This window comes from Anabrus simplex, chromosome 6 (assembly GCF_040414725.1).
Source record: "Anabrus simplex isolate iqAnaSimp1 chromosome 6, ASM4041472v1, whole genome shotgun sequence".
NCBI lineage: Eukaryota > Metazoa > Arthropoda > Insecta > Orthoptera > Tettigoniidae > Anabrus > Anabrus simplex.
This window is the reverse complement of record NC_090270.1, coordinates 142250325-142274313: the sequence shown is the minus strand read 5'-3', so window position 1 is coordinate 142274313 and position 23989 is coordinate 142250325. Positions and strand designations below refer to the sequence as shown.

General features: G+C 39.1%; 1 protein-coding gene across 1 annotated transcript in view; it reads left to right on the top strand.

Annotated features, from left to right (window-relative positions):
• LOC136875580 (WD repeat domain phosphoinositide-interacting protein 3) overlaps window positions 1–23989 on the top strand; it is a 98256-nt gene that overhangs the window by 5732 nt on the left and 68535 nt on the right. Inside the window, exons 3-4 of the mRNA XM_068228080.1 lie at window positions 1153–1335; window positions 8254–8444. Of these exons, the coding sequence (XP_068084181.1) occupies window positions 1153–1335; window positions 8254–8444 (374 nt within the window). The remainder of the gene's footprint in view (window positions 1–1152; window positions 1336–8253; window positions 8445–23989) is intronic.

Here is a 23989-nt window from a genome sequence, read left to right as displayed (position 1 = left end):
TTTGGAGGCCATATTGAACACTTTTTGTAACCATAGATCCTAATAAACGTGTCACAACCAGAGTTATCATGTGTTTTATCTTTCTTGTCTTTTTTTCTGTGACCTACCACTGCTTATAGTGCCATATTTTTGCCTGGTGGCAAGATTTGCAACTAATAATTATTATGCCATAATTCGCAAGCACATTGGTCCGACTCGGCTGAATGGTCAGCATACTGGCCTTCGGTTCAGAGGGTCCCGGGTTCGATTCGCGGCCGGGTCGGGGATTTTAATTGCTTCTGATTAATTCTTCTGGCTCGGGGACTGGGTGTTTTGTCTGTCCCAACACTCTCCTCATCATATTTAGACAACATACCACACTACCAACCGCCACAGAAACATGCAATAGTGATTACATCCCTCCATATAGGGTTGGCGCCAGAAAGGGCATCCGGCCGTAAAACAGGGCAAATCCACTTGTGCGACACAGTTCGCACCCGCGACCCCACAAGTGTGGGAAAAAGCTGTAGCAAAAGAAGGATAATAATTCGCAAGCACATTTCTTAGTTAACATATCTATGACATTTTAGACTCCTCTGATCGTGATAGCCCGTGCTGTGCCGTGTTGAACACTATCAGTTTAATTGTGGACACCTGGTACCTTGAAACTGATAGCATTTAAACAAATATCATGACAGGTTTTTTTCTAGTTGATTAATTTCCATCAGAAATAGACTTTCAGCACAAATAGAGATGGTCTGTAAATAATGAAAAGTATGTATTGGACTTTGATTCAAAGTACTGTAATAGTCTGAGAAAGTTCCTATCTCATTTTGTAAAACTGTATGACAAATTGGAACATTGAAAGGAACACAACAAGAAAAGCACTCATTTATTTGTTCCTTTCCAATACTTGTATGACAAATTGATGACTAGTTTTTTTAAACCTTCAGAAATAATTGACTGTTCACAGATTCAGACAGCAATGACATTTATTTTAGTGATAATCTATGAAGTTTTTATTGTGCTCTACTTAGTGATTGTGGGTCTTAATGTTGCAAACTGTACTGTATAGTAGATTGATCTCTAGTCCCCTTTTAGTAGATAAGTGGTATGACAATATTTGTGCTTGTTCCTTTCCATTTGAATTAAAATTTTAATAATGTTCCTTAGTGATGGTATGGGATGATCTTAAGAAGACGCCAGTTATTGCCTTGGAATTCAATGCCCCTGTACGTGGTGTAAGATTACGGCGAGATAGAATTGTGGTTATCTTGGAAGGTGTAATTAAAGTTTACACTTTTACACAGACGCCTCAACAGCTTCATGTATTTGAGACAAATCCAAACCCTAAAGGTAAGAAACTTAGGAAATTGTTTTCAGAAATTTAAACAGCAACAAATAGAATGTAAGAGTTTGTGATAAGATTTTGAACATTAAAAACATACGGTTCTATGACACAAGTCAGATAGCAGCTTTTTCTCTTTTTATTGCTCTAGAACAGTGATATACGTAGGTGGTTTGAAAAGTTCTCGGAATGTACTAGAATTAAGTATCTTACCTCGGTGGAACTGCTTTTATTTTTCAACATAGTCTCCCTGTAGACTAATGCATTTGGTCCAGCGATGTTCCAATGCCTTGATCCCATCTCGAATATGAGATTCCTCCAGGCCTGCAAAATACCTCTCCAATTCGGCTGTCAGTTCTTCCCTTCTAGAAAATCTCCGTCCACCGAGGAAAATTTTCAGCTTGGGGAATAGATGAAAGTCTGATGGTGCCAAATCAGGTGAATAAGGTGGATGTGGCAACAATTTGTACCCCAGTTCATGAAGTTTTGCCATGGCAATAACACTTGTGTGCGGCGGAGCATTGTCCTGATGAAAGATAACCTTTTTCCGTGCCAAACCAGGGCTTGTTTTGCGTATCTTTTCCTGTAGTTAGTCTAGGAGGTTAGCATAGTATTGCCCCATAATTGTTTGGCCAGTAGGAAGATAATCTATCAGCAGAATGCCTTTTGCATCCCAGAAAACTGAGGCCATGATCTTTCCGGCCGGTTGCACTGCCTTTGCTGTCTTTGGTTGTGGTGAATCAGCATGTTTCCACTGCTTTGACTGCTGTTTTGTCTCTGGAGTATAGTAGGGGACCCAAGTTTCATCTGTAGTCACAAACCGGCGCAAAAAATCTTGATGGTTGCACTGAAAACGGGCCAGACTTTGTTCGGACATTTCCAATCTGGTGTGTTTATTGTCCAATGTCAAGAGCCGCGGCACCCATCTTGCAGATAATTTTTTCATACCCAATTCTTCTGTTAAAATATAATATACCCATTCAGAAGACATTCCTACGGCTTCAGCAATCTCCCGCACTTTCAGTCGACGATCCTCCATGACCATTTTATGCACTTTTGCGATAAATTCTGAGGTCTTAACACTTTTTGGCCATCCACTACGCGGATCATTATCCAAGCTCTCTCGACCAAATTTAAACTCGCTGGTCCACTTGGCAACAGTTGAAAATGAAGGAGCAGAGTCCCCCAGTGTGTTCTGAAAGTCGGCATGAATTTCCTTTGCTTTCATACCTTTCTTTACAAAGTATTTAATCACTGCTCGAATCCCAGTTTTTTTCATTGTCACAAATCACTACGCGGGAACAACAACAAAGAGTCGTCACTACCATACTCCTGCAGTTAGAGCACTGACGCGCCACGTGTTGACCCACAAAGGATGTGTGATTATTGCGCGGGAACCTCGTTGCTCTAGCACTGACATCTAGCGGTGATTCCAAGAACTTTTCAAACCATCCTCGTAGATCCCGATACAACTTGTACTATCTAGTATGTAGTCCTATTGCCAATTAATACAACTACACTAACAAGTGTAAAGGACCGTTGCTGCAGTGATAGTTTATAAATGGTAAAAATCCTATATTTCTGATCTAGACAAATACGTGTACATAGTTTTTCAGTTTCTATGAACATAAATCACAGATTGTATTCACGTATGGTATGGAAATATCTGTCCAAAAGTGCAAAAAATTAGGACATGAATTTGCATAAAGTTAACCCTTACACTGCTACGCCTGGGATATCTTGGCCGCGATAGTATGTCACGCCCATGCTGCGCCCGAAATATCTCTTCGGTAACTTTAGCTAAATTTCTGAAAAGGAAATATATACCTTTGGACTTTCCTTTGTTTTTCAAAATTGAGTGGCAACAAGCTACATCTTTTAGCAGCATAATGGACCATCAGTCAAAACATACTGCATTTTAACGCTATCTGTGGTCAAATATCTGAAATAATGCACTCAGCTCAGTGCGCAACCTAGATTGGCAGTCCCACAAAGCACCTCTCTCCAGGGTTTGTAAAAATGGCTGCAAGTAGCGGACGGCGCGTTCTTTCCATGTTCGAACTTATAGAAGCTGTGAATACCCTTGAATCAGAAGACGAGTACTCGGATATCAGTGATTTGGGTAGCGATTCCAGTCCTTGTGACAGTCATGACAGTGATAGTGTTGAGCCAGTACCAGCTCCACAAACCAGGAAAAGAATTCGTTCCTAACCCGATTTATTTCATTGGCGCATGGGTAATATATTTAGTCCTGTAATACACTGTTTTGATAACAGTTCATCGGGTATATCATTCGGTGTGATTCATGATGAACCAGCGGCTTTAGACGTATTTCATTGCTTCTTTTCACGAGAAATTATGGAGCATATAGCAGTTGAAACAAACAAGTACTTTGTTATGCAAACAATACCACCGTCTGCAAGTTCAAGGCTACAGAAATGGAGGGAAACCACACCTGAAGGACTGTACGTCTTTTTTGCTGTGACAATGCTTGTGGCAAGAATGAAGAAACTTACAATTCTTGAATACTGGTCAACTGATCCTCTAATAATGACCCAGCAGTTCTCGGATTTCATGTCTAGAGACAGGTATCTCTTATTATTGCGGTTGTTACATTTCAGTGACAATAACAGTCAGCCTAAAGGTGGCTGGCTGTATAAAATAAAGCCTGTAATTGACCATCTCAGAAACAAGTTCAGAGAAATGTTTACCCGGCTTCAAAATATTTGCATTGATGAAATTTTGATGCTTTTGAAAGGCAGGCTTTCATTCATACAGTTTATCCCATCAAAGAGACACAGATTTGGAATAAAGACATTTGTTATCTGTGATTGTGAAAATGGATATGTGCTGGATTTTATTGTTTACACAGGGTCAACTACAGAAATAATTCCTGAACGTGAATTTGGGGTATCAGGTGCAGTTGTCTTGAGGCTAATTGAAAGGTACTTGCAGAAAGGACATACATTGTAAATAGATAACTGGTATTCAAGTCCACAACTGTATGATCACCTACACAAAAACAAAACCAACACATGTGGTACTGTCAGGAAAAACACAAGGGGTATGCTGAAATTTACTACAAAATTGAAGAAAGGACAAACTGAATCAAGAGCAACAGATAACATGATTGCCTTCAGGTGGTTCGATCGTAGGGAAGTTTGTATGCTGACCACGCGACATACTGACAACATGAGACCTACAGGGAAGATAGACAAGACTGCCTGTAGAGAAACCCATTGCTTTATTGACTATAACAAGTACATGGGTCCTGTTGACCCATCAGATATGATCGAGTGTGTGCGGAAGTCAATGAAATGGTACCGAAAGTTCTTTTTCCACCAGCTGGACATCACTGTTCTAAATTCTCATGCCCTCTTCAATGTCAAAACTGGGCAGAACATATCTTTAGCAGATTTCCAGCTACAGCTAATAAGGGAACTCATCCAGAAGTACCACGTATCTAGACAAACCAGTAAAAGAGGACGTCCTACATCTGATGACCAACCACTCAGACTGACAGAGAGACATTTCCCATCCCGTGTACAACCTATTCCAAAGAAGAAATTTCCTACAAGGTGCTGCCATGTCTGCTTCAACACAACAACTGGTGAAAAGAAGAGGCGAGAAACCCGGTACATGTGCATCAAATGTGACGTGGCTCTCTTTGTTTATCCCTGCTTCGAAATATACCACACATTAGTGAAGTTTTGAAGAAGGACACATTGGAGTGTCTGCTGTAAATTTTGAAACAATTTGGTGTAAATTAGGTGAGTTGATATTTTGGAACTTGGTGTTTTCACTACAGTTCTTATTTTGGCCAACCCTGACTTAAATTTAATTTTTGTTACATTATTTAAAAAAAATGTTCTTTGATTGCTTTTTATTTGGAAATAATTAGTCATAACCGATCTATTCAAGTGAGTACTTTGACTATTATGGACAACCCTGATTTGTAAAATAGCTAAAATGCCTCACATTTGTAATTGTTGAAAGAGCATTGTGCAATTTGGTAAGAATTTAGCACTTGTGAAAGAGGAATATAGAACATTTTATAGGAAAGTGTATTTTAGCTCCCATGGACAACCCTGGTTTTCTCTGTTAATTTATGTGGAGAAAATAAAACTGAAAGCTGTTCTGGAATTATTTTGCCAGTTCATATGAAATATCTTGCACAATTTTCATATATTTCATGTATTTTGAGGCATTATATTTTTTAAAAATAATTCAGCACGGAAGGTTCAGATAGTCGCTCACAATATTAGCAGCGAAAAGGTTAAACGACTGGGGAAAAGCAGAGCATAAAGTGGATGCCCAGCAACATCAAATGTGTTCGTCAATGCTGTTTATGTTAACAGTTTTCTGCAGTCTCCAAAGAATTTGGTGACAATTATTTTGACATGCACCTTTAAAAATATTCCCTTCAAATATTCTATTGTGCATTTTACATACAAAATTATTTCTTAGCACTCATATTTAAAATAATGTACGGGTTTATTCAGCTAAGATGTTTATCTCAAATGATCCATGGGTAACAATTGATGCAGTGTCTCGTCAGCTTTATAACATTGTAAGGAAGTAGAAATGATGCAAATCTTACGTGTAATTCGTTTTAGAGGAGGGATAAAGGTGTGTTCATTGTGATGTCCAGGAACCCGCCATCCCATCCCCAGAAGTACAATTTATTGCGCTTGTTATCTTGAAGTTAAATATTGCATTTCACATACTTATATGCCACCGTTTCTCCATGATTGAGTTGTGCAGAGCCGTTTGATATGGCAACCCTGTTGTCATAAGAGCAATACTGTTTTCTTAACGTGGAATGAACCATAGTACAGTAGAAGTCCGTTATAGCGAGAATTCATACAGCGAAAAATGCATTCGCTATAGAGGATTGTCATTATACTCGATTAGGTATGAGTCAGAAATAAACCCATACACATGAAAATCAGTATGAAATGGCAGTGAGTTTGTTCAAAACTTATGTTTCCGCAGATGATATCCACACTATGTAAGCCTATTACTTGTTTGTTTTCGTGGAAGCATGTGTTTAATTTCATTCTGAAAAATTATAGTACCGTATTTCTCCGAATGCAAGGCGGAAATTTGCCAGAGTGACTGCACAGTTCGGTGATCATTGTCAAGGACGCGTGTGTTTCCCTGGCATAAAAAGTTCAAAGCAGGATGATAATGTGTGGAAAATCGGCAACACTATTGCCGTCCTCGGACCAGCATTACAGACGAAAACATTCATGCGGTTAAATACATTATTGACAACAGTCAACAGGCGACAGTATCAGAAATTGCTGAACAAGATGGAATCAGTTAAGGGAGCTATCAAGCAATCGTCACAAATGACCTACAGTTCCATAAGGTGTGTTTCAGATGGGTTTTCTCCTTTTGACTAAAAATCTGAAGTTGAGACATTTGTAGGCCTTCAAAGGCTTACAGCAAGGTTTGCAGAAGAAGGTGATGCATTTTTGAGTCAGATCGTCACTTGCCACAAAACAACCCAGCCGGGCTGAGTGGCTCAGACGGTTAAGGCGCTGGCCTTCTAACCCCAACTTGGCAGGTTCGATCCTGGCTCAGTCCGGTGGTATTTGAAGGTGCTCAAATACGACAGCCCCGTGTCGGTAGATTTATTGGCACGTAAAAGAACTCCTGCGGGACTAAATTCCGGCACCTCGGCGTCTCCGAAGACCTTAAAAAGTAGTTAGTGGGACGTAAAGCAAATAACATTATTATTATTATTAAAACAACCCAGTAAGAAGTGGTGGAGGAAAGGGGAGGCAGCACCAGTGCAAGCCAAAAATCGACTGTCAGCTGGCAAGGTTCTTGCAACCGTTTTTTTGATTGGTGAGGCATTTTGCTGATTGATTTTTTGCTTGAGCAACGCACAGTCAATGCCGCTTACTACTGCAAGCTGTTGAACAAGGCGAGGGTTGCATTCGCCGCAAAAGACAAGACCAACCGATTCGACAAGTCATCCTCCTCCACGATAGTGCACGGCACGGCCCATAGTGCAGCTCTAACTGTCTCCAAGTTACAGAAAATTCACTGGACTACACTTGATCATCCTCCTTACAGCCCAGACTTATCGCCCTGTGATTTCCATTTGTTCGGACCATTTAAAGAAGCTCTAGGAGGGCAACGATTTGAGGATGACGAGAGTATGGAAGACTTTGTGTGCAACTGGCAGGTGACACAACCCTGTTCTTTTTACAATAACGGTTTCAAAAAGCTGCCCATACGCTGGGACAAATGCATTTCCAAAGCAGGAAACTATGTGGAAAAATAAATTGTAATTGCCTTGTGTTTTTCAATCAATCCATCACCACTGATCCGCATTTAGTGCGTTCTAAATGATTTCAAAGAAATTGGAAATTTATCAAACGTGTTATTCCAATCCCCTAATTCCTCTCCTTATGAACAAATATTTACTTCAATTTGTCGTCTTGAATTCCAATTTTATCTGCATATTGTGATCTTCTCTGCTTTAAAAATCTCCACTTAGGTTTATTCGTCTGCTGATGTCAGTCAACTGACAGCTCAGAACATTCACCTTTGGCTCCTTTCTCCCAAGTATTCCCAGCCCACATTTTGCAATATTTTTGTAACACTACTTTTTTTGTTGGAAATCACTCAGAACAAATCATGTTGCTTTCCTTTAGACCTGTATTCACTGAATATGATTTAATTTCTGTTGCTTCTATAGGGAGCATACAACTTCAGCCAAACTCCATGACTTAACGTTCAGCAACACAGTATGCTTACATCCTCTGTTCGTCATAGGATTGATTTACTGCCTATATTCATTCTCTGTGTCATACTTTTTTCTTTTAGTTTATTTACTTGTTTTCCTGTAATTTGATCCTGGATATGTATTACACTTTCATTCTTAGTAATTTAACTCTATTTTGTTTCAGGATTGTGTGTTTTATGTCCTAACAGTAATAATTCTTTGTTGGCATTCCCTGGTCGCAAAACTGGTCATGTTCAAGTTGTTGATCTAGCCAACACAGAAAGAGCTCCTCTTGATATTGTAGCCCATGAGGCAGCTTTGAGTTGCATAGCACTGAATTTGCAGGGTACAAGACTTGCCACAGCCTCTGAAAAGGTACATACATAATATTTTATCTTCTAGCTGGGTATAGTTCATTCCAAATTTATTCTTGCTTGTTTGAATACCATTAGACCTGAAGTTCAAATTTTTCTGCTGGCAGATGTAAAACTACCAGTATAAGGAAGTTGTAAAAATATGCCTTGAAATTGTAGCTGTTCATAACTAAATATTACATTATCTTCATGTTTGGACATTGTCACTGTACTACTTCCATCTCTAAATCTGTCAATTAATATTTTATTCAAATATAAATGATGATGATAATAATAATTTTGTAAAACCCCTCAATGGGGGTATATGCATATATGAATATATTTATTCATAAATCCAGCCAAGGGAAATCCAAAGTATCGGTGACACCGAGTGCTTACAAACAGTAGGGAATAAATTTACGCGATGAGAAAAATGCCAAATTGAGAATTGAGGCCGTGGTAAAGGGCTTCTCCTAATAAACATTCCAGAGTAGGCGCAGTGGAAATTATGCTAAATAATATTCAAAAAAAATTTTTAAAAGAAAATGGCAGGAGAAATAAGGGACATGACAGGTGAAATTAGATGAGAAACCAAGATAAAAATTTGGAAATATATATATATTAGAAAAATCAAATCAGACTTTTACAATATTAGAAGAATAGAAGTCAGTACAAATACGGAATTTTCCCAACCAGAAATAATACAAATAGTTACATCAAGAGTAAAATATTCAAGAAAATGAAAGCAAATAAGAGAAGGGGCCAGGAGAGGAAAGGGATGGACAAAAAGGGGATGAATACAGTTTAAAGAAAAATGCTGAACAACGAGAATAAGAAAGAATGTTCGCAGTTACCAGATTGAAGTATACCAACATGAAGTCTACTAAGCAAAGTCTAATGTCATGTGAAAGTTGCCACCTCTTCAATTAACACCCGAATAGGCACGAATAAGCGTTGTCCTACTGGCGTAAGTCACTGTATACTATAATGAAACAGTCTCCAAGTGTACCAAAACATACATGGTAAAGCACTAATTAACCACAAGTGTGTATAGGAGTCGCAGAGTTGCGGATATACCACACGCACATTTGGAAAGCAAACAGTCACTGGATAGTCAATAGAGGCTTTGAAATTGAAAATGCAAGTAAAATCTCGGCCTGGAAATGCGCTGCTCCCAGTTAAGATTTGCAAATAAAATAGCTCCAAATGCAACACAGCATTATTTACAATAAGGACATATTTAGTTTGTCATACCTCATCTTGAACCAAGTAGTTCTGCCCAAAAATGGAGAGTCCAGGGCACATGTCGCTAAAGACGGAGATGATGTTAAAGATTCCTCCCTCCACACAGGCCAAAGTCCATCTCAACACATTCAGAGGAAGGCCGGGTATTTATAGTGTGGAATAATGAGACATATGTCTGGAATATTCCAGAAGTTAGTGGAGCATGCGTGACAAAGCGGGCGATGTCACATGACGTCAGGCAGCGAAAAGGAGGTTAGTTTATCGTCGGTCATACAGGTGGATAGAGTAGAGTTCGTGCAAGGTATGATGTGTGCAAATCCACATAAGTATGCAAGTTCCAGTTGAAGAGAAAATGCGGTGTGTATCCAGATGAAGGTAAGTCCATATTAATTGTAGAAAAAGGTTATGTGCGTGGCGAGGTTGATAACAGTAGTTGCCGGTGAGGTGAAGAGTCCGTTACATCATCCGCCGGGCACCAGAAAAAAATCCAAAGGATTTTTTTTTTTGTGTAGTAGTAGAAGCAGCTGGAGTTAAATGAAGACGGCTGGTGGAAGACGAGAAGCGGAAGATACAGTTGAATGGCGACGGCGAGGCGGCCCCAGGAACAGCAATGGAGGGCCCTTCCATGAGCTGGAGCGGGGGTCGATAGCAGCCGCAACGGTATATCAAAGAGAAAAAATACTGCAAAACAAAACAAGAGGCGGCAGAAAAATGTCCAAACACAATAAACATGTCCAAATAGAGAAATAGAAAATACAAAAAGGTAGAGGAGGAAAGGAAACAAGAAAAGGGCTAACGCGTTAGCAAAGGGAAAAGGGTAAGGAGAAAAGGGTAGTGATAAATTAACATAGAAATATAAATATAAATATTACAAATGACAAGAAAATTTAAAAAATTTAAGAACAATTACAAAAGAGAAAAATAAAATGGTTGGGAAGTTTTATGTACACTCCCATTACAACCTGTGCCAATTGGCTGGGAGGGAGACTGGAGAAACCTGTGTGGAGGGAGAAAAAAAAGGAAATTCCATAAAGGGAAAGAAAAGAATGGGGGGATGAGGCAGACAAACAAAAAAAAAAGGAACAAAAAAAATAAATAACACTGGGAGCAATAGACATTACCAGACCAGATGGAGAATAGAGAAAAAAAAAAAAAGCAGAAAGAAGAGGAGGTAATAACAAGAAAAGAAAAACACAGGGCAAAAGAAAAGAAAATCAAGATATGAAAGTTTTCAAGAATGAAAGCGCTTGAGCTGATTTAGATGAAGTTTTTTAGTATCAAACAAATCAGTAGTAGATTGCAAATATACAGTGACAGGAGTAAGGAAAGACAAAATACGGTATGGTCCAAGCCATCGAGGAGCAAGTTTGGCAGAAGTGGCATTAATTGCCGAGCTGTGTGGATGATTAGCAACGAGGACTAAATCACCAATTTTAAAAGTGGATGGCTTATGACGAGCATATAAGCTTTTTTGTGGACCTGTTGAGCTTTTAACAATTGATCAAAGGCGTCTTTCCAGAGTGATGAAGAGGATGGCTGATCAGAAGATTCAAGGAGGTTGTGCAGATCCCAGGTTAGAGAAAGAGGAGTTTGAAGATCACGACCAAGAAAAAGCTTAGCCGGAGTCTGAGCAGTAGAACTATTGATACTAGAATTAAAGGCTAACGCCAAAGAAGAAAGATGAGAATCCCAGTCTTTCTGGAAAGAACTATGAAATATAGATAAAGCAACTTTGAGATTACGGTGATACCTTTCCACGGTGTTGGACTGAGGGTGGTAGGGAGAAGTCAAGATACGCTTGATACCCAGCTGAAAGCACATATTAAAAAAAACACTTGAAGTAAAAATAGAAGCATTATCAGAAACGATATTAGCAGGCAAACCGGTAATAGGAAAGATTTGTTCAGTGAGTAAATTAATGATGATCTTAGTAGAGAATTTCCGTAAGGGTCGAAGGACTAGAAATTTTGAGAAGGCATCCAACAAGGTAAAAATGTACAAGTTGCCACGAGAAGAACGAACTATGGGTCCAACTAGATCAATGAAAAAGGTTTGGGCAGGATGAGTGGGTGGCAGGGCAGAATGAAGACCAGCAGACTTTATGTTTAAAGGTTTAGATGTTTGACACAATTCACAAGTTTGAACAAAAGTGTGAATAGATTTGCGCATTTGAGGCCAAAAGAAAAGAGAGGCAATACGGTTGTACGTTTTAGTGATGCCTAGATGCCCGCCCACAGGGGAGGAATGATAATATTGTAAAATCATGGGTTGAAGAGCCTGAGGAAGCACCACTTTAGGAGAAGCTTTCTTAGTGGGTTTGTAAACCAAGAGATCTTTAAAAATAGTAAAGGGACCCTGATAAGAGGGATCAGAGATGGATTGTTTGAGTTGGATGCAGAACTGATCGGTGAGCTGATGCGACTGACAGGATTGAAAGGAAAGAGGAAAGTCTGTTAACGAAAGAACCGCATGAATGGAGGAAGATGAAGGCATCATAGAAAGATTCGGGGGTAAATCGTCAGTAGTACTTGACTGAGGAGTGGAAGTGTCAAATAAGCGACTAAGAGCGTCAGCTACAGAATTCTCAGTGCTAGAAATAAATTTAAGGGAAAACTTAAATCTGGACAATCGCATGAGCCAACGGCCAGTTCTACCAATTTTAGGTGCGTTATGTAACAACCATGAGAGAGCCTGATTATCTGTCTTGACAAGAAATTCTTTATGTTCCAAATACTCTGCAAAGTGTTCAATGGAATTTAATAAAGCCAAGGCTTCACGCTCGAAGATAGAATATTTTCTCTCAGTAGGAGAAAGAAGTCGACTGAAATAGGCGATAGGTAGAGGAACATCATTAACAACCTGAGTTAGAACACCAGCAACAGCAAGATTGGAAGCATCAGTATGTATTTCAAAAGGTAGGGAGAAATCAGGAAATTGAAGAATGGGAGCATGCATCAAAAGAGACTTAAGCTGAAGAAAGGCGTCCTGTTGAGATTGAGTCCAAATGAAAGGGACGTTTTTACGTTTCAGATAATTGAGAGGCTCAGCAATGTGAGAAAAGTTAGGAATGAACCGGTGGTAGAAAGAAACCATGCCTAAAAAGGTGCGTGTTTGTTTGAGATTTTTGGGAGGTGGAATATTAGAGATAGCAGAAGTACGTTCGGGATCGACAGCTACTCCCTGAGATGACACAATGTGACCTAAGAACTTTATAGAAGTTTGAGCTAGAGAAATTTTAGAGGGGTTAACTGTCAGACCAATAGAACGTAGTCTGGAAAGAACTTGGTGTAGATGCGACATGTGGGACTCAAAATCTGGGCTAAAGATTAAAAGGTCATCAATATAAGGATAGAGAAATTTGTACTTGAAATCTGAGAATAAGGAATCCACTAATCTCTGCATGATTTGTGACCCCAAGTTCAATCCAAAAGGAACTTTTGTGAACTGAAAGAGGCCATTTGGGGTGATGAAAGCAGTAAGCCGACTGCTCCGAGAGTCCAAGGGGATTTGGTAGTAAGCAGAATTGAGATCTAAAAGAGAAAAATATTTAGCTTTAGAAAAAAAGTGGAAAGCGTTTTGCATTTTAGGAATAGGATAGGAATCATAGAGGATTTTGGAGTTTAATTTACGGTAATCAACTACCAGGCGCGAAGAACCATCAGGCTTGTCGACAAGAAAGGCCGGAGAGGCATAATTGGAAGAAGATGGGACAATGGTACCATCCAGAAGCATTTTGTCAATAATGTCATCCATTTTGGCCATCCGAGGAGGGCTAAGATGGTAAGGAGACGAACGAACAGGTGTTTCATCAAGTAAATCAATGTGAGCCTGATAATTGACAACGGAGCCTAAAGTATCTGTGATAACATCGGCAAATTCAGATTTCAAGGCCTCAATAGCATCTAGTTGGGGAGCAGTGGCATAAATATGCTGATGACTGAATACATGGTTCATAGGGAAGTCGAGGGGATCTACCAAAGGAATTTGAACGTGCGGATTGAAAAAGAAAGAGATAGAGGCCATAGCAGTATTATAAATAAGGCCAGTATGAGCAAAAACATCATATCCCAGAATAACAGGAAGTGAACAATTATTAACCACTTGAAATTCAAACGGCCAAGAAAATTGGGAAATTTTAACATTAAGTTTTAGGTGACCCATGATTTCAAGAGTGTGCTGAGATATGGAAAGACATCTGATGGTAGAAGGGCGCAATTGAAGATGCGGATGCGTTTGTAAAAGTTGCTGAAAAAAGGAGAAACTGATGAGGGAAATTGCAGAACCTGAGTCTAAGAAGGCTAAGGAGGGAATGTTATGTAACTGTACAAGAGTATACGACTGTGATTTAGTAGCAGGCGAGAAAGTTGAGGAAACATAAGGCAGATTTTGCCCAAGAGGTCGTGAGCTGCCTACTGACGACGGGAATTGAAGTTTCCCAAGGTAGAATTGGTACAATTTCGTGCGAGGTGCCCCATAGCCTGACACCGATAACAGCGAAGGCGAGAAATATCACTCTGAGAAGGTGAACGAGTGGTAGAAGGCATGCGAGTTGTTGATGTGTTAAACTGGGGAGGTGGGGTAGACGAATAATAAGAAAAATTGCTACGGGTATTTAGAATATCTAGTTGAGCAATGTGGTAAAGCTGAGGAATAGTAGTGGGTGGCGTAAAGGGATTGATGATTTGGCGGAAAGCTGGAGAGGCATAAAATCGAATAAGAGAAATAATTTCCTGGGGATGTTGAGCAATAGCTAACACATCAGAATAGCCGATAATGGAGTCAAGATAATCGTAAGCTGATTCCTCTGGACGTTGATGACGTCTGATATATTTGTTACTCAGCTGTTGTCTAATTTCATAAGGCAGAAAATAAGTATGTAAAACCGAGCGAAAATGAGCCCAATCATGAGAAGACTTCATATACTGGAGCCAAAAATTACTAAGATGACCAGAGGTTTTTGGATAAAGCAACGAAAGCAATTGGGAAAATGGAGCCAAGTCCGTCTGTAGAAATTTACGAACTAAAAAAAGCCACTGTGTCAAAGTATCAGGATCAGTAGACTGAATGAGGGGTACCTGATCGAGACATTTAGTCAAAATATGGAAATTAAGTGGTTGATGTGAAGAAGGGGTGTGATGATATGGAGATTCATAAAAATATTGCTGAGAAGGGGATGGTGGTGGAGTGCGCAAATCGGGAGAATAATGCTGTGCTGGTTGAGTTTTATGGGGAGAAGGCGGAGGTGCTTGATTAAGTGGAAGTTTGGATTCGGCAGTAAAAAGAGAAAGATCAGGATAGAGAGGGGTGTTAGGTTGAGGCGGGGTTGGTAAAGGTTCAGAGGATGAACTAGAAGAAAGAGTAGTAGTAAGAGTACTAGACGTGGAAGTAAGATCAGAATTACAAGGGAGAAAAGGATTATAAGACATATTAGTAAAAGGATTTGGATCCGAAAAATTGAAGTGGGGATCAAACGAAATGTCTGAAGTGTCTGAAGTATAAGGAGAAAAATTATCAGAAAAATAAGCCATGTTGAAAGAGATGACAAAAAGAAAAGCAAAGTCTAGCGAGGAAAACCACTAAACCTCAGAAGAAAGAAACAAAAGAACTAAGGCAGTAACAGGGTGAAGATTTAGAGTGGTAATAAACTGCGACTTTACTCTGCTACCATGTGTAAAACCCCTCAATGGGGGTATATGCATATATGAATATATTTATTCATAAATCCAGCCAAGGGAAATCCAAAGTATCGGTGACACCGAGTGCTTACAAACAGTAGGGAATAAATTTACGCGATGAGAAAAATGCCAAATTGAGAATTGAGGCCGTGGTAAAGGGCTTCTCCTAATAAACATTCCAGAGTAGGCGCAGTGGAAATTATGCTAAATAATATTCAAAAAAAATTTTTAAAAGAAAATGGCAGGAGAAATAAGGGACATGACAGGTGAAATTAGATGAGAAACCAAGATAAAAATTTGGAAATATATATATATTAGAAAAATCAAATCAGACTTTTACAATATTAGAAGAATAGAAGTCAGTACAAATACGGAATTTTCCCAACCAGAAATAATACAAATAGTTACATCAAGAGTAAAATATTCAAGAAAATGAAAGCAAATAAGAGAAGGGGCCAGGAGAGGAAAGGGATGGACAAAAAGGGGATGAATACAGTTTAAAGAAAAATGCTGAACAACGAGAATAAGAAAGAATGTTCGCAGTTACCAGATTGAAGTATACCAACATGAAGTCTACTAAGCAAAGTCTAATGTCATGTGAAAGTTGCCACCTCTTCAATTAACACCCGAATAGGCACGAATAAGCGTTGTCCTACTGGCGTAAGTCACTGTATACTATAATGAAACAGTCTCCAAGTGTACCAAAACATACATGGTAAAGCACTAATTAACCACAAGTGTGTATAGGAGTCGCAGAGTTGCGGATATACCACACGCACATTTGGAAAGCAAACAGTCACTGGATAGTCAATAGAGGCTTTGAAATTGAAAATGCAAGTAAAATCTCGGCCTGGAAATGCGCTGCTCCCAGTTAAGATTTGCAAATAAAATAGCTCCAAATGCAACACAGCATTATTTACAATAAGGACATATTTAGTTTGTCATACCTCATCTTGAACCAAGTAGTTCTGCCCAAAAATGGAGAGTCCAGGGCACATGTCGCTAAAGACGGAGATGATGTTAAAGATTCCTCCCTCCACACAGGCCAAAGTCCATCTCAACACATTCAGAGGAAGGCCGGGTATTTATAGTGTGGAATAATGAGACATATGTCTGGAATATTCCAGAAGTTAGTGGAGCATGCGTGACAAAGCGGGCGATGTCACATGACGTCAGGCAGCGAAAAGGAGGTTAGTTTATCGTCGGTCATACAGGTGGATAGAGTAGAGTTCGTGCAAGGTATGATGTGTGCAAATCCACATAAGTATGCAAGTTCCAGTTGAAGAGAAAATGCGGTGTGTATCCAGATGAAGGTAAGTCCATATTAATTGTAGAAAAAGGTTATGTGCGTGGCGAGGTTGATAACAGTAGTTGCCGGTGAGGTGAAGAGTCCGTTACAATTTACAACCCTTCTCTTATAAATTTTAAGTATTTTCTGTGTCCTCACGTACTTCCCGTACCACTGCCTTGTTTAACAGCCGAGTACAAAATAGTTGGATTATACAACTAGCCTATGTCCCAATCTACATGTATAGAAAATTTGCTAAAATCTTAACATATTTAGAATATTGAATCTTTTTGGAATTATACTTCCTGAATTACAGAATATAAAAATATTATATAAATTGATATGTTGCCCGCCTGGTGGCCATGATGTTAAGGCGCTGAAGTCTAAAATGGTCTGACACTGAGGTTAGCCAGTTGTAGTCCCGTTGGTCGAAAAAAATTTCACCATCAGAATATTGGCCGGCAGGGTAGGGGAGATGGTGGTATACAATTTTCTAATAACTAGATTGCGTGCCAAAAGCCTGGATTAAATTCCAAACCTCTCCGCAGTGCTCATATGGAGTGAGGGCATATGACGCTGTTGGTGGTGATTTGTCGATCGGATGGAGACGTTAAGCCTTGAGCAGACCCATTGGTGCTATTCGACAGGAGTAGGCTATGTGCCGGCACCGGGTTTCACCCTCTCCCTACTATCATATATCACGTCATTCATTTCATCTCATTAACTCCTCTGATGAGGTTGACGTCAGGAAGGGCATCTGGCCATAAAAACCCGCCATAACAGATTCATCTCACCTCCTACCCGACCCCATAAGAAAATAGGACAAGGGTTGGACAAACACATAAGTTTGGCTCCTTTCTCCCAAGTATTCCCAGCCTAAATTTTGCAATGTTTTTGTAACATTACTTTTTTGTTGGAAATCACTCAGAACAAATCATGTTGCTTTCCTTTGGACCTGTATTCACTGAATATGATTTAATTTCTGTTGCTTCTTTAGGGAGCATACAACTTCAGCCAAACTCCATTACTTAATGTTCAGCAACACGGTATGCTTACATCCTCTGATCATCGTAGGATATAAGAGATCAAGAAAGATTTAGAGAGAAATAAAATAAGAGAAGAGGACACTAATGAAATAGATTTTTAAAAAAGAAAGTTTTAAGAATGGAAGGATTCGAAGGAAGAATGAAAAGGAAAGCCAGTCCAAAGTGGACAATGGAGAGAAGAATAAAGCAAAGTGCAATGATGAAGGAATGTTGGAAAGAACAGAAGAGGAAACAACAAGCAAGGATGAATTGAAATTGACATGTGGTCCCTAGCAGGCCTCATCATAACTAATAATAATAATATGTATTATGAAAGAAGTATATAATGAAAAATTGTTGCACAATACAAAGGTTGAAACGTTAATAGTGGCACACCGCTGTAGAGGTGCCATGCAATGGAACCTAATAATATCGCTGCTAGCACACGTTAGTTACATACCTACCTTACCTCAGAGCACGTGAACTCTCCCTTCCCACATCATGCGCATGCGAACTGGTAGGAGGAACAGGGCCTCTTGTTAGCTGGTGGCTTAAGGCAGTGTTGTCACGATGTTTCCAAAACAGGGAGCAACGGAGTTGGATACTGACTGAATGTGCCAGAGGTCGTACAGCACCGCAGTGTCATCAAGGTCTTCAGGAGGCTTGCAGGGAAACTGCATTGCCTTACAGAACAGTGGCACGGTGGGATGCCAAAATGTGGCAGACATGCATTGGCCAGGTTGTCCTAGTGTTGGTGCCATGTTACTGGACACTGCTCAATGCCATACGATTCATCAGGTGGCCCGAGACACCGGATTAGCGCATACAACTGTGCTTTAAATTCTGAACATGAGAAAAATTGCATCACGATGGTATCCTTGTGATTTGACGGAAATGATTATGATACGACACTGCTCATAACCACTTGGAGCACTGTGAGTGTGAAGGAGAGGCTTTCTTACGATGTACCATTATGCTGGATGAGACATAAGCCAAATTGTACGAGCCACAACTGAAACGCCAGCCGAACAAATGGTGTTGTTATGGGTCACCACGAAGATCACAAGTTCATCAGAACCCCAGCAGTGTGAAAGTTATGATTATTCTTGCGTACAACTGTGATGGTGTTATCCTAACGCATTATATTTCTCCACAGCAGACCATCAATGCGCAGTGTTACTGTTCATTTATGGAAAACAGCCTGCGACTTGCTTTGAGAAAGAAGCGGGGACACTTTCTGCAGAACCCACCCATCATATTGCATGACAATGCTCTGCGGCATACAGCGCAAGCTGTGGCTGATTTGTTCGGTCAGTGGTGTTGGGAATTGCTGTACCATCCACCATACTCTCCGGACTTAAGCTCTTGTGACTTTGACGTGATTCCTAAAATGAAGTAACCACTTCATGGCATTTGCTTCAGAACTGTTCCAGAGATTTGTCAGGCGGTAGACTGCTCCATTTGAACTATCAATACAACAGTCGCTGCTAAAGGTTACCCTACGACTTCCACATCGCTGGCAACGGGTTGTACACAGTGCTGGTGACTACTTTGAAGGACAGTAAAACTTGGTAACATGTGTCTCTTTTGTATCAGTTATAATTAAATAGTTGTTACTATTAAAGTTACAACCCTCGTATTACGTAACATTTTACATGTTACAAAATTATATGTAAAGCTAAGATGCTAACTACTATGGATTTTCTGTAGTTTCTACAGATTTCTCACATGTACTGTGGCAGTATGAAAGCGATACGGATTATTACGGATTTTACAAATTTGATTGGTTAAACTTCACTATAGGACTAACATCTTAAAAATACCTTACAAAAGATAGAAGCAAAGTTTTAACAAAAAAAAATCACAAGATTAATATAAAATGTTTGGCAAATATCTTAAAAAATATGAGCCCCCAATATTAATGGTGAGAGAAAAATCAGGAAGGTTAGCACATAGTAATCAAGAAAATGCAGAGATCCTCGCAGAGACATTCAACAAACTTTCAGATTGCGATGGCCTGCTGAAAACATTGGAAGTAAATACTGACACATCCATTTTAACCACCCTAGATCTAAAAGATCCTCCAACTCTCAATGAGGTAGAATTCACAATTAAAGAACTAAAAAATTATAAGGCATGTGGTGAAGACCTAGTCTTTGTAGAAATCTGGAAAAACGCAGGGAAACCAGCAATCATAAATCTACATCAGCATCTAGTTAAAATGTGGATCACAGAGAAAATCCCAGAACATTGGACCTCGGGCGTAATCCATCCATTATTCAAAAAAGGCGATAAAACTAATCCAGACAATTACAGAGGAATAATCCTTATGGACTGCACTTACAAAATTTTCTCCAGCATAATTTACAATAGGATTAAAAAACATTCTGGAACCACAACTTGGAGAATACCAAGGAGGTTTTTGCCCATACAGAAGTTGCCCAGAGCAAATTCTCAGCCTGAAACTAATAATGGAATATTACAAATACAAAAATAAACAGCTGTTTATTTCATTCATAGATTTCAAAAAGGCTTATGATAGTATAAACAGACCTCTTTTAAAAATCCACAGATCATATGGCCTTCATCCTAAATTAAACAAAAATTATTGAACTAACTTTAACCAACACAATTTCAAAGGTAAGGTTCAGGGGAGAAATGTCAAATATTTTTACAATACAGGCCTCAGACAAGGGGACGGATTATCCCCACTGTTTTTCAGTCTGGCTCTAGATTACATCATGAAAATTTGGCAAAAAGAAAACCCACCTAAAATCAAAATTGGAGCAAAACCCTCAGTAAGGACAAACTGCCTAGCGTTTGCAGATGATTTAGCTCTCTTAGCCCTTGACATGGAAGAAGTCCATGCTCAGAACTCCAGTCTCCAAAAATTTGCATTAAAAATAGGATTACAAATATCCTTTGAGAAAACTGAGATCATGCAATGAAACCCCTTGACATAAACAAAGTAATAATAAATTATCAAAATATTAACATAGTCCTACAATTTAAATACCTTGGAGAAATTATTATGTACAGCGAGAAAGTAACATGGATAAATAGAACCAACGAAGTGAAAAAACACAATTTCTAACCTGGTCAACTTGTAACAAAAAATACTTGTCAATAGACACTAAGATCCAGCACTACAAAACTGTAACTTTGCCCAAAGCCACTTACACTTACAAAACCTTGTTCCAAATTAAAAATGAAAACTGATCAGCTCCCCAAAACTGAAAGAAGAATTAACAGAACTTGCATAAATAAGAAATACCAGATTGAAGGAGTTTGGAGAATCCTCCCCAATGAAACTGTCTATCGAGAAATTGACCCAGTTACCAGCACGATGAAGAAGATAAGAAACTCTTCATTTCTTTCACATCTTATGATTACCAGAAAACAGGATTTTACAGCAACTAGTGATGGGAAATCTGGGAAAGAAGACAGGAGGGCATTGGATCAAAGAAATTCGAGGGGATCTCAAAACAATTGGTCTCGAAATTACAAATGCAGAGTACAAGAATAAAATTACCACCTTTCTTAAGAATCACAAATTTCCAATTGAAATGATGCGCAGAAGGCCTGTAGAGATTTCAGACGAATTAAGAACACTGTGATCAGAACTAATGAAAAAGTACTGGGCATACAAAAAGAATCAAACAACCTTCAAATAAAAAGTGTGCATGGAAGACTCAAGTGGTCCAATGTGTGGCCAATAAAGTTAATAATAATAGGCCCAACTCATTTTATCATGTCCAGATGTGAAGTTATATACTGTAACTTGTAAGAGGGAAATGTGTTCATTCTGAAGGCCAATGATCCTCCACTCCAACCCTAGTTTGTATGTATGTAAGACCTGCGCAATATTTTACATCTTCGCTAACGTAAATACTCAACACCAATGACTGAAATTTTTATGAGTGACGCTACTCCTGGAATACAATACGGCTACAGTAAAACCTCATTAATTCGAAGTCATTGGGACGCAAAAATCGGACTTTGAATTACGTTCTTTTGAATTAACAGCCAACTCATAATTCAGAAATGCCAACCCTTAAAGTGTCACAAAATATTCTAAGAGCCGTTGCCTTGATTCTCAGTTTAAACCTTTCAAATGCCATGTAAAACACTATTTCTGAAATGTATCCAACAAGGTGCATTTGCATTATTCAGATAATGCACTTGGATAAAACACTGGCAAACAAAACCTCACTCAGCGAAAGAAAAAAAAACACAATTCAAAGATGAGAACATATTATGCTGGCTCTTATGTGTAAATGCTTTCTCCCTTGGATTACTGTACTGTTTGCATTTTTAGATGCCTTGTACTTGCACGGAAAGTGCCCGATGCCCTTAAAACATTGTGGCTTATGGAACTTCCCTATTACAAGGGGAGAAAGCCCCTCGCTTCCGCCTGCATTACAACACTGTACGGTGACCCCTATCCTTGTACGATTTCCCGGCTGGCACTTCTCTCCTTTTAAACCGTAAGTCTTTTTGGGCTTGGCATTAAAAAAATGCAGTTTCATCAGCACTGACAATATTGTTCGGTGCATACAAATTGATTATATGAGCCATGCTCTTTCGCCAACTGTTGGCATCGCCGGTGTTAAAAATTCCTTGATTTGACTTCACTGATGAAGGGAATGTGTATTCTTCCTGAAACATGTATGTTAGAATAAATAAATAATATAATAATATTCAATCATTAAAAGTGTATTGACAAAGTGGACCCGACATAAACTATTTTAAATAGTTTCTTTAATAGATTTAGACAGGTCAGTACAGGATCAAATAAAATACCTATTATGGTTCAGTTTATCAACAATCGCAGATTATGTTTTTCCGCACACTGCCTGCTACGTGATATTGTGGCGTTCCTTACAACGCTGAATACAAAAGAATTATGATTTCACTCAAACTTAGCAAATACGAAGCACACTGTAGGCACACCGAAGTGAGTGAAAGTGTGGAAAACTACACTGCACATTCCGGAAGACGTGTTCTTTCATGACGCGGAGAAATTTTGAATTTAAATTACTCTGCAAAATACTATTTTTTTCTTAATGTAAGGGCAGTTTTGAATTAAGTCTGAATTTCAGTAATGGGACCGACGTTCTTCGAATGACGAATTATCCGTATTTTTAATTAAATTTAAATAACATGCAAAATAAACAATCCTGAATGTACAAAACAGTGAAATAAGCGATGGTAATCTAATACAAGCAATAACATTTCGAACGTACATATCTTAATGCAGAAAACTATACAGTTCACTGCCTGCCTTGAAGAAAATGTGCGGTCTCGTCTTAATAGGAAATATACTCTTAAAAAGAAATTCTGTCACATTGATGTGTTGCTCTAAGTAGCTGTATCTTGGCTGAGGAGTGTAATTCGACATGCTCTTTTTAAATTTTCTAGATCCCCATGAATATGATTTATTTTTTTTTTAATTTTTTTTTTGCTAGTTGCTTTGCGTCGCACCGACACAGATGGGTTTATGGCGACGATGGGACAGGGAAGGGTTAGGAGTGGGAAGGAAGCAGCCGTGGCCTTAATTAAGGTACAGCCCCAGCATTTGCCTGGTGTGAAAATGGGAAACCACAGAAAACCATTTTCAGGGCTGCCGACAGTGGGGTTCAAACCTACTATCTCCCGAATACTGGATACTGGCCGCAGTTAAGCGACTACAGCTATCGAGCTTGGTGAAAAATGTTTTGTACAGTATGTCACGTATGAGCCTCGCCATTAAAAGATAGTTCGTGAAAAAAATACGGGATGATGACATTCGTTTACAACCTTTGACCATGAGTGTAACATCTTTGCCGAATGCATTCCTTGAATATTTGTTTGCTTCTTGTTCTATTACCTCTGGTTTGTTACAAAAACACGAAGTTTTACAATGTGATGCTGATGTTGTGTCGTGCAAGCCTATTTCTGTGTTAAATGAAATAACTAGATGTTTAAGCTTAAAAGCAATGAGGAGCTGAGTAACGATGGACAAAAGCGATTTGTGGCAAATCAACATTACCAGAAGGCAGTATACGGCAGAGTTTCCATGTCTAGGACCATCTAAACTTTCAACGAATCACGTGTTTTGTGAAACAGGGCTTTTCAGTTAAACATGGAGGATGCAATGACTGACAGTGCCATGTAAAATCTAAAAACATGGAGAGTATGGGCGCAACAAAGGGCAATGCAAGATGCTTCTGTCTTTTTTTTTGCTACAGAAAGCGACTATAATAGTGTTATACACGCTGAATGTTATTTCACATGTCTTTTGGTTGAACATAACCTTCCTTGATCCTCAGCAAACCATGCTAGACTATTATTC